The following is a 12222-nucleotide window of genomic DNA, read 5'->3' on the forward strand; positions in this document are numbered from 1 at the left end:
TCTCACCACTTGAGAAGGCCCATATATGCCTCTGTGACCCAGTGACCTACACAATGGCACCTCGGGCCCGAGTCCTGGGCAGGATAATTTCCTACAAGCTGTTCCGCAGGGGAGCCTCCCAACAATTCCCTGTCTTAACCAAAAGAACCTTCAAGTCCTTCATCGTGTTCTACAGATCTCCAGTTTGTACAGTTTCTGCCTCTGAAGTGTGAACTCCTTACGGGCAGAGACCATAACATGCAGCACTCTGCAGCTGTTACCACGCACGGCTCAGAGCATTCACACGGATCCGAATCACATGTGGTTTTTCCAGAAATCTTCTGAGAGGTTAGGCACCCTGCCCACGGGCGCATGGCCAGTGCTCAAACTCAGCCTGTGTGGCTGTCGGGCTGTGGGCTTTTCTATGCTCCCCACCCTCCCCTTCGCGTCTTTAACTCCTGGTGCAGAGTAGGCACTCAGCAAACGTTTGCTGAAGGAATGGATGGATCCCAGTGGCATCTTCAGGGAAGCCTTCTCGTATTTTCTCTGCTCAGGATTTCTGCCTGGCTTCCTCTCCCACTGCCCCTTCTAAGCCTTCCAGCAGCAGCTGACAGTGCTTCTGCTCTTTCAGGGAACCTTGCACGCCCTGCGCGGCTTGAGGAAGTTGCCCTGTGTGACCGCACACTGAGGCCCACTCCCAGCCCTCTGCTCACTTTCCCTTTCTTAGAAAGAGGTAATGGAGACGCCACAGCACTCTGGGAGTCGGGGGGGGGGGGGGGTAAATGGACTTGATTTTCAATAATTTTTTACTCATTGAAAGATGTACATATTCATTGTATAAACATTGGCAACTACAGAAGTGCCTAAGGAAGAGGATTCTAAATGGAGGATATTTTTGCTCTTTATTCAAATTCTTCTTCCATGTTAAATAGCCCTTATAGTAAAAAAAATGAAAAGAACCCAAGTGCTTAGACATTGTGCCTCATGGGGAGAGAAGATCTTTCTGATCACGCCTTGTTCTCACCGAGCTTCTTGGGGTCTTGACAGCTGCCTTAATGCTCTCTGGTCCCATCCTAAATGGTGACGTGAGCCACCAGGTAAATACAGGGTGCCAGAAACTGCCCTGCTTCTCCCACAGACCCAGAGTGGAAATGGGCCAGTCCAGGGTGGGTCACAGGAAAGTGTGCAGGAAAAAATGCTGCATATTCCCCACCAAGGGGCAAGTTTTCAAGGGCTTCTTACCTCTCTTTTCAGAACCCTTCCTTCTTCCTACAAGAAATGGTCCTGGTCACACACACCTAAATACAGGGGTCGGCAGAAGTAAGGCCTGCCTGAGTGTGGTTGGTAGGGTAATAACATGGGTGTAAGAATTTAAAGTTTTAATTTGAACATTTCACCTAAAATGTTATGTGGTGTGCTTGAGTGTGATGCTGTTATGTTACAGAATGACATGCTTATGATTTTGTAACAAAAGACTTTGTAATATAGAAAGAGGCGTCATTTGTGCTGGACCCTGCATATTCATTCAGCTTTGCAAGTAAGTTTCAAAAGACATTTGGGCTGCAAGAATATTAGACCTAAAATTAAGATTTTCCCCGATGTTTTGTTCTTAATATTTCTGCATTGGTTAATGAAAACACACCCACTCCATTACTTAACATATAGTGCAAAGGTAATACATATTTACTATGGAACATTCAGAAAATATTAAAAATACACAAGAAGGAAATGAAAAGCATAAGTAAATTCACCATCCTGAGAACCTGGCCCATCCTGGAGTCCTGACTCTCTGAATGTGGGTAACTGGAGTGAAAAAGGGAATGTTCACAGTGGGGGATAATTGTGGACTTGGTCTCAAGTGCCCTGCATCTTGTCATAACACTGATTCCCTAGAAACTGCTCACTGCCCCCGCCCCCGCCACCATCCTCTTACCCACAACCAGCCAACCAACCAATCAACTTGTCAAACCTCCACCCTCCCACCTGGCCAGCCAACCACACGCACCCACACACACCTGTGGCCCTAGAGACCAATGTCGATCTCCGGCAGTCCTGATACCTGTGTTCACAGGGTTAGACATAAAACCCAGACTGCCTAATCTAATTCTTTCTGGGAGACATTTCATAATCTGATTGAAGGAAAGAGATTCCCTTCTACTCTGATGACAAAGATAGAAAGATGAGCTCCCTGGAGCTGCTAGCTGCAACAGTTACAGCCTCATGGAGAAAGATGGTTTCAGAGCAAAGAAAAGACAAAAACGGAAGGGGTCTTGTTGAATTCGAGTCCCTGGTCTGGCTGTCCCCGAGGGCAGCGACTTCCCGCCCTTGTCCAGTCTGGTTACATGAGCTCATCCGTTTCTCTTGGTCTGGGTCAGTCTGAGTTGGACGTGTTCTCACTGGAACCAGGTGTCTTATTGAAACAAACACACCAATATTACATCTCAGGAGAGAAAATTAGGAGAAGCATATTTATTTAGGCTATATACATATTTTTTACTTGTTTAAGGGAAAGTGTGGGACCTTGCCTTGTCCACGCCTCGTGTTGCCTCCTGAGGATCTGGCCAGAGATGGAGGTGGCTTGCGCTCTACCCCAGGTGACCTGGTTAGCTCCCCCCAGCCCCACAGCGCTGACAGCAGTCGGGACCTGTGCCCCGATGCTGTGAAAGCGTGAGGCCTAGCCCAGGCCCTGTTACTCCTGCAGTCTCTCTGGAGCTGGCTGGGTTCCCCACTTGACAGAGAGGATGGACTCCACTCTGACAAAGAGCAGGTGTTGGTTATCCGGTGTCCTTCCCCTGCTTCCACCTTTAGGCCGGGCGGCCCCCCTTTCCCTGTGCCTCCAGCGGCCATCAAGGCAGGCTTCGGACAGCCCAGCGCCACTGGGGACATCACCAGACCCCTCCTCATCTCACTCCCGACACTCTAGTCTGCTCCTGTCTAACTCCTGCCTCTGCTCTGTATAATATCTCGATGTTACTCCTCTCCTGCCCTTTGGTCTCACAGCTAATCTTGGTTTCTCCTGCTTTAGCAGAGAACTCCCTGTAAACGTTTTCTCATGTTCCGCCATCCCCCTCCACCCTCTGGGCTCTCCTTGCTCATGCTCCAGCCCCACTCAGAACACAAATCTTGACATTAATTCATGTGGCTGCACCCCCAGATCTATCTATCCCTGAAGGCAGAAGGTCGGGTGTTAGGGAGGCCCGTCTGGAAAGGCCCAGGGTGGGCTACGCACAGAAAGGCATGGTCACATGAGATAGAAGGTCAGCAGTCCCCACTGGTAACGAGATGGAGACATTTCCTGCCCAGAGAAGAAACAATCTGCCTCCTGTGCTTGTATCATCATCTTGAGTAGACGATTTACACTTTTTATCAATAAATCTTGGATTTCTTTTCTCCATGGACTCTCCACAGAACACAGAAGGGAGGCTCGGGGCTGAGTCAGAAAGCGCTGCTGGGAGGGTGTTTATGGACGGCTGGGCGGCTCCCAGGTGGTCCTCACCTTCCAGATCAAGACCGCTTGCTCTTCTCCACTTCCACTGCTGGTTAGTTCAATGACGTGGTTCTCTGTGACCTTCCAGATTGGATTTAAGGTAGCTAAAAATAAAATGCACGTACAATAGGACCATTTCAATCGAGGATAATAGGTGATATCAGAATCCATTAGATGGAAGGTGAGAAAAACATAATTATACCGGGAAGTGGGGAGAAAATGGTGATGGAAAATGAACAATTCTCTATCTGGTCCTTTTTTCAGTGAACATGAAGACTCATTAGGTACATGAGTAAGAGTAATACAGTGACCTTAACTGAGCAGGCAGTTGGTTTTCCTATGATTACTGAGCATCTCCTAGTGCCAAACACTGTTCAGGACACAGAGATGCTAAGACTTTTTCATCCCTGTCCTCAAGGTGCACAACCTGTTCGTGCCATGGATCCTGCCTCATGTAGTGGGTGAAACCAGTTCTACCACCAACCAAAAACTATCGGACCAGGGATGTACGTCCAAGTCGAAGGCAGTCACACAGGCCCTGGACTCAAGGGAGGCCAAATATTCCTAAGGACACTTGACATGAGACTGCCTAATGCATTGCCTCCATATTGCATGGGCCACTCCCATTCTGGCAGATTATGTTTTCCAAAGATGCTGATTATGTATCTCCTACCCCACTTGCTCTCCTCACAATGTGATCCTGATGCCCCTTCCATTGAATGGTTGCGTTTGTGTCTTCTCCACCTCGAGTTTCTCTCAAACAACAGAGTATGCCAGAGGTGATCATATGTGACTTCTGTCTAGCTTACAAAAATGTCATGTACTCCCGCTTTGTTCTCTTGAGATACTTGCTCTTGGAACCCAGCTCCCATGCTGTGTGGAAGCCCAAGAAGGCCACGGAGAGAGCTGTGTAATAGGAGTGAAGGTTCTTGGCCCATAGACCTGCTGGGCTTTGAACCGACAGCCGGCACCTTGCCGGGCATGTGAGTGAGCCATCTGAAAGCAGACCGCCAGCCCCAAATGAGCTGCCCAGCTGATGCCATGTGGAAGAGAGATGAGCCATTCCCACTTGACCCCACCCACAGGGCAGAATCCTGAGCAAAATAAATGATTGTTGCTGTATCCAGCTACTAAATTTTGAGATGGTGTGTTGGGTAGCAACAGACGACCCAAACACCAATCCAATCAAATACTCTTTTTTGGGAAGTATGAATGCATCCAGAGGTGGGCCTCCTGACCTCAGGCTGAATCCCAAACAATGCTGCTTTTCCTCTTGCACACAAGCCCTACACACGCGCTAGGCTCAGCTATTCGGAAAGGCAGAGTGACTACGGCTGTGAAAGGGCTGAGATTCCAGGCTACTTTAAACTACGCACATATGCAAAGTCCATGGACACAGACAGCAATGTGATGAAGTGTAGGGTGGGGGGGCACTGAGAGGAGGGGGCAAAAAAGGGAAATGGAGGACATCTGTAATTGTGTCAACAATAAAAACTAAATTTAAAAAATACAAATTAGTGTTCTTAAATTGAAAAAAAAAATCTTTCAAATTCTAGCACTAAACACCTATCCTTGAGCGTATCTGGGCATGTCTCTCCATTGCAGAGCACAGCTGCTTAAAGAGCACAGCTACTGTTCTGTCAACTCCAGCTCCAGTAAATGGGAATGCAATTTTTTGCCCAGTAACCAAACCCTTGCTGGTGCCTAGGTCCAGAAACTGGAGTTTTCCTTATTGACCCCATTCCAAGCCCTGGCTTTTTTCTCAGCATGCCATACCATTCCCACTGTCCTTGGGGTCCGGCCTTCACCGCCATCCTGTAGCTTCTTCTACTTCTTATCTCAGGCTGTGCCCACCTTCACGAATATTTTCCTATTATTTACTACTGGGGAGGCACTGTAGCATGGCAATTTAAAAGCATGTGCTTTGGCCCTGACTGATGTGGCTCAGTTGGGTGGGCATCATCCCAGAAGCCGAAAGGTCACCGGTTCAATTTCCGGTCAGGATTCATGCCTGGGCTGCGTATTTGGCCCCCAGTTGGGGGTGTGCAACAGGCAACCGATTGATGTTTCTCTCATCAAAGTTTCTCTCCCTCTCTTTCTCCCTCCCTTCCCCTCTCTCTAAAACATAAATAAATAAAATCTTTAAAAATATGAACATAAGTGTTTTGGAATTGGGGAGGCATGGGACAAGTTTATCAGTTCTCTAAACCTACTTTTAAAGTATATTCTGAGGGTTAAAATGAGATGACATATGTTAAACGCTTAGCACCTTTGGGCCACAATAGCTACCTCATCAGGTACCTAATAATTTTTCACAGCTCTGAGAAACAGAAACTTTACTGATGTGTGTGACAAGGCACCAAACCAGGGAAACCACAGTTCCGCGCTGACTTGCAGATAGGCTGGCCAGTGAGATGTAGGCCGAGTTGCTTCATCAGGCGGGTGGCTGACCCAGTTGGGACGCTCACCCCCACACCGGCTCCCTCTCTCCCTTTCTCGTGAATATCACCCTGGAGCCAAAGAACATCTTGGTCATGTGGCCGCCCTGAAGAAGGCAGCTCTGCACTAATGAAGGAGGGGAGGGCGTAGCCGAGACCCAGGTCCCAGGTGACCCCAGAGCTGCTACACCAGCTGACCTCTGTGCTCTTCCATGTGCGAGAAAAAGCCGGCCTTGTGTAAAACAATTCAATTTTGCGTCTCTAGTACCAGAGGCTCATAGAGCGTCTGGTACACATAATAAATGCTGATCGAGCTCACTGTTCTCACTTGGCATCGTTCCCTCCACTCCGTGGGACTGTCTGCTGTGGGCTCCAGGCTGACCTGACCCAGCACCTTAGTCACGTAGCTGCTCCAGGGGAAACAGGAAGGGACGTACACACTGCCGCAGGCTCAAGAGGTATGTCAATGCCAAAATTTACCAGGTTGTTCTCCAGTTGGCACACGAGGAGCAATCCTTCTGCCCGTTGTTTGTCAGTGTGCTGACTGGTTTCTGTGACCTGCGAGAGCACACCATTATTCAAGGGAGTCTTCATAGTATCTGCATGCAGTGCACCTGCCAGGCTGCCTTGCTCTCACTGTTACAACGCCAAGGTGTGGAAAATGAAATTACCACCAAAGGCAGGAAGAACAGTGAGCAATCAGAAAAAGGAGGCTTGATCACTAAGAATTTCCTATTTTTTACTAAAAGTATTTTTAATTACATTGCCATAGATTATTAAAATTTCATTCCTCAACTGGAAAATATTTTGTAAGAAAGAAAAAAGACAAGAATGTGTAATGATATCTTTTAGATATGCAGGGAATCCCATTAATTTCTAGTGTGGACAGTTTGGTCATAAAACAGGTCCAATTCCATAAGGACTTTTTGAGTTGACATTGTTTTGTTGTTTTTCAGGGGTAAATGGGTCACAGAGAGCAGTTATGAAGGCAACGGTCCTTCTTTTTCTCAGTCAGAGAGGTTCAAAAAATTGTCCTTTCCTTTCAAAGGATGCAAAATTCACTCCTTTACTCTTAGCAATCAGCATTTTAGTAAACAAATGTCTTACCTTCCTTCAAATAAACATTTGTTCTAAATACTGATACACATTATCAGTATTTTTCCTCCTATCTCATAGTGCTTTGCTTTTTTTTAATTGTCCAATTACAGTTGTCCCTATTTTTCCATTAAGGCTATTATTTAATTAAATCTAGGAATATTTTTCAGTCTATCACTCCTGAATGAATAATTTAGCATACAAACATGTATACACTTATTTAGTTATTATTAAAAAGCATGCCACTAAGAACAGAATAAATTATACATACATCTACATGTACACCTGACACTAATAAAGCCCCAAGTCATAAAGGAAAAATAATGTATATATATTATTTTCAGCATGCAAGTTAGGAGAAAAAAATCTAAAACTGTCAATCAATTTTAAAACTTTCATAGTTTGGCAAATCAGTTCTTATCAGTAGCAATGGGACCATTTCTGATACAAGGCTTACAAAGTAGAATCTATATGTTGCTGGGATAGAAGCCAAGATAAACATGACATGTGATGATCTTACTGATCTCCTGAGGAAATACTTTACATTGCTGGTTCAATGAGAGAGTCTAACACAGTGAAGTTTGTTTTTTACATTATTCTTGCTTAACTTTAAAGATTTTATTGATTTATTTTTTAGAGAGAGTGGAAGGGAGAGAGAGAGGGAGAGAAACATCAATCAGCTGCCTCTTGCAGGACCCCAACTGAAGACCCAGCCCGCAACCCAGGCATGTGCCCTGACTGGGAATCGAACTGGCGAACTTTCGGTTCACAGGCCAGCACTCAGTCCACTGAGCCACACCAGCCAGCACTATTCTCACTTAACTTTAAAAGCAAGATGCACACATACTAACTTACTCCTGATCTACTAGATCAGTTTTTAACTTGTTGATTAACTACAATCTCTACTCTTTCTGAAAGCTGGCATTTGTTCAACTTGCAGAATTTTCACACGTTCCTGATGTTATTTATAATTTCAGGGGTTCACCTAAGTCAGTAATACAGTGATCCCACTCACTGATCTTCACACGTCGCTCACTGTTTGTAGTATCCGCGTCCCATTCGTTCAGTCCATCGACGCCGACCAAACAAGTGAGAGGTGTGAAGAACATGCTTTTTGTAGAGGGCCCAACTGCTCAGTTACGAAGCACCAAAGGCCAGTGATGACACTGTGAGGTGAGCGCAGCAGTCATGATGAACCGAGCCCCCTGGGCCTGCAGTTCCACTGCAAAAGGAACACGTCCCCCTTTGGTTGTCTTCAACAGTTCAATGTTATGGTTCTAATTTTGTACAGAACTGGAGCAGAACATGAAACTGGAGTATTCATGTGATGGTAAGCACTTTGGTTTAGAAATTTAACTTCTTAAATGATCATTTCAAAAAGAGCTGAAATCTACAGGGTTGGTAAAAAAATTTTATTTTATATAACTGTATGGATTTCTCTCTCATGAACATAACATATTATTTAGAAAAGGTAACATGGCAAAAAAAAAACCCCCACCAGTTATCTACAAATAACCACCCCCAGAAGGATAAAATTTTGGTGCTAGACAAGGCAGTATCAGGCAAGGTCACAGAGATAATAATAATAATAATAATAATAATAATTGGTTGCTTGGGTTCTGAAATTATTAATAACCAATTTGAATAATTCTGCTCCAACTAATATACAGTGACTCTTCTGCTTATTGTAAGATAAAAAATAATACTGTATGAGAGAAGCTACTCTGGACTGCCTAATAGAAATATTAAATGGAAACCCCAGAATTTATCCCGAGTGTCTTCTGAGTGTGAAAAAGTATCATGTGTAAATTTTTTAAATTTTAAATTTCAATCTTTTACCCACGCTGAGAACTTTAGCGGAGTCTTCCCAGCATGAAACCGTGTCTCATCCCTTCACCATATTCAGAATCGGCACTAATTCTGACAGAGGTTGAAATGAGCATCTACATTTTATGTTCACTCGACATGGCGCCTTCTCTCAGAGCTGGTAACAATGAATTGTTGAAACATACAAAATGAAAAATGGACAAAATATTTTTTAAAGAAACTATCTGCATTGCTAGAGCTATAAGGGTGTCCATACAAGCATCTGTCACCCCCTGGGTGTCACGGCCGACCCAAGCTGTGTGCTCCTGTTCGGCCGATGGTGGCCTTCCCGGGGAGAGAAGTCACGTCACTGAGTGAGGATAGTTATTTTTACACACTTATTAAAACAAGTTTCCCGAGGGGTTCAACTAGGCAATGTTGTTAACCTGGTGTGCTTAAAGTGTACAAAAATGCAACAAAATATATATTTTTTAAGTATTCTAAAGTCAGGTTTTGCTCTGACTGGCTACCTAATTTGGGCAAATCAATGAGATTTTTTTACTAACAATATGAAACATAACATTAACTTTGGGTTTTTTTTAATGTTTTAAGTATCATGAATCTATGATGCCAACGGATTGGAACAGTCATACACCCGCAGGGCGCTGGTAGTGGTCCTCAGCTGGGCCGACCCACACCAATGTCATGCGTCTTGCCAGAATCACCTATGACTTTAAGAAGAGCCGTGTACAGCGGACAATTATAGAAGTTAGTGCGTCTTTCCATTATAAACTCAATGACTTGTTGCTGAAGTTTGGCTCCCTGTGGAATTTGAAATTATTTTAAATACTGAGTAAGGACAACTTTATCCTTTAAAATATTGCTTCATCAAACGAGATTCCAAGACTCTTAAACGTCCCAGAACTTTTAAAGTCCATTATTTGATTGGACCGGGTGGAGTTTACGGGTCCAAGAGTTCAGCTGGAATCTCAGCTACCCAGAGAGAGAGAGAACTGAGACTCTTCTGAGAGCCCGGCGCTGATGAGGAACATGCTCAGAGAAACCACGCGGGCCGAATGGTGACTCAGAAAGGGGCGATTTTGGCATCCGAGAGTCCCTGTGGACCACAAGGTAAATATGAATATGTACCACAGCACTGGAAACAAAAATGGCATATTAGGATGTCCCAAAGAGATATGACAGAGGTCTCTGTTGAAGTTAGATATCAGGAAGGTGCCCCTCGCCGAGCTCTGTGCAGTGTGGGACGGCAGACCAACAGTGGTCGAACCACCCCAGGTCTGCCTTTCACTGTGTGGACCGGCCTCCCCGGTTTGGGACCCTGCGTTCAGAAGTAGGAGCTTCATTCAGAAGGCAAGTCCTAGTTCACTGGATTCAGAAAGGGAGGAGGGCTGGTTTGTGTTACGCATTCAAGGCAGCCTTTCAAACGCAAGACCCAAAATTCAGCGGCAAACGCTTGGTAAACCTCCTCTTCCTTCAGTTGATATGCGAGGAGTAAAATAAATAAAGCTTTTTATTCTCTGTTTCTTTTCTGGAATACAGCATCAGGTGTCATAGAGGACCGGAGGGGCTCCCATTCGCTCGACTGCTCTAAAGGTCTGAGTCTGAACACCAAGGATCAGGTGGAGATCGGTTTTGCGTGAGTGGGAGAGAGAAGCAGGCCCTCCCTCGCGCTGCGCCCCCGCCTCTAGCGCAAGGATGCCCACACAGAGCGCACAGACATCGCACAGAATGTCAGCTCTGATGGGCCGATGGCGGCCGGAGAGCCGCGTGGAGGAGGATCCGAGGCTTGTTCCAACTTAGCAGGAAAGACCTCTGAGGTGGCGAGTGACGTCCGCCACGGGCACAGGTATTTCCTATTCCCCTTTTGTCTGTCTCCAGGGACCTTAAAGATCTCAGAGACAAGCAGCACACAGCTGACAGAGGACCCGCCCTTACGCACACTCCCTACCCACACGCAGGCCAGGGAGCTGGAGTGACAACAAGAACGAGCTTGGGGGAAATGTGGACAAGTAGCTGATTTTGGCTGAGACCGAAACGTTTGCTCTTTCATTGGAGATTCCTCTTCCTCTGAGAAGTTCCCAGGAGTGACTGGATCTGGCCAAAGGGGGTCTACGCGTCACCCAACAACATCTCAGGACTGTGGGCTCTCCCTGTGTCTTCTTGGCCGGCGGAGAGGACTTTGTCAACCTCTAGCCTGGTATACACAGTAAAACACGTCTGTCGTTTGTTGGCATTGTTTGACTCACCTTGAGAAAAGGTCCTGCCAGATGCAGGTGACCTATCAAAGCACTTGACTAATCAGAGGACATTACCCAAAGCTAATTAGGTAACAATGAGACCCAGAAGGAAACCAGAGATAAAACAGCTTCCTGGTGTGAACCCTGAGGAATGAAGCGGAGAGGTAACAGGGATGCCGCCCAGAGCGGAGATCAGAGCCCAGCTGCGGGAGTGCGTCAGCGAGAGCTTGGCCGAGGCCGAGGCCGAGGTATCTGGTCCTACGGCGCCTCCACCCTCGGCGATGGCCGTCAGCCAGGCGTCTTCCTCCGCCTTCTCAGAAGCACATTCTTCCAAGTACAGGTGACGCCAGCGTGAGGAGGAGTGGGCGTTGGAAGAAACAGCGGGAGATTCTTGCGTCTATGTTGATTTGAAATTAATTAAATTTATATCCTCTTCATTCTCCGTTGGCAGGCCCTGCAGGCTCCCTCCGGAGCTGCTTCTCTCGGAACACATGAGCCCCATTCAGTTTTAGGATTCGTTGTCACTGTAAAAAAACAGAACAAGAGTGTGTTTCCGAGAAGCCACTGAGAGCTGGTCACTCCGCTAGAGAGGCCAATCGAGAGAACACAAACAGTCAGGAAGCCAACAGCGTCCAGTTGACAACTTCCAAAGCAAAGGCCAGTTTGGATTTTACATTTGACCCCTGAGAAGAAAATCCACGAAGGCCAAGAAATAATCCCTGACTATTGCCCTAACACCTTCCCCTAGCGCCGACATGGAGCAAACCAGATGGACTCGGGGATCCCCCCTTTAATTAAATCTAATCCCATTCACTATGAATAAATGCCAAACTGTCTTTTTCCCCCTTTCTAAAAAATTTCCATGTGCTGTTTTCCCTGAAGAGTGTGTGATCTTGGCGTGTTTTCAAAAGCCCATTTTGTTCATATCCACAGGATCTGGAGATGCCTTCTCCGCGTCATTTGGAATCTAGTCATTAGGCACCCCGGGGTGTGCGTAGACATAAATTATGGACGTGGTGTTTGGACACGACCATGCTGGCTGGCTAATGTGTGCTTTTGTTCCTAACTTGGCTAGCTCTGCCACAATCTGGCTCTGCAGCTTTTTCCCAGCTGGACTGTGCCACCACCCACGTCTCCTGGAAGGCAGGCCACTCTACCT

General features: G+C 46.3%; 1 protein-coding gene across 1 annotated transcript in view; it reads right to left on the minus strand.

Moving 5' to 3' along the window:
• Positions 1-8550: 8550 nt before the first annotated feature.
• TMEM154 (transmembrane protein 154) overlaps positions 8551-12222 on the minus strand; it is a 41084-nt gene continuing 37412 nt past the window's right edge. The window contains exon 7 of the mRNA XM_028521593.2: positions 8551-11587. Within this exon, the coding sequence (XP_028377394.1) occupies positions 11572-11587 (16 nt within the window). The 3' untranslated portion in view covers positions 8551-11571. The remainder of the gene's footprint in view (positions 11588-12222) is intronic.

The sequence above is a fragment of the Phyllostomus discolor genome, chromosome 8, assembly GCF_004126475.2.
Source record: "Phyllostomus discolor isolate MPI-MPIP mPhyDis1 chromosome 8, mPhyDis1.pri.v3, whole genome shotgun sequence".
Classification (NCBI taxonomy): Eukaryota; Metazoa; Chordata; class Mammalia; order Chiroptera; family Phyllostomidae; genus Phyllostomus; species Phyllostomus discolor.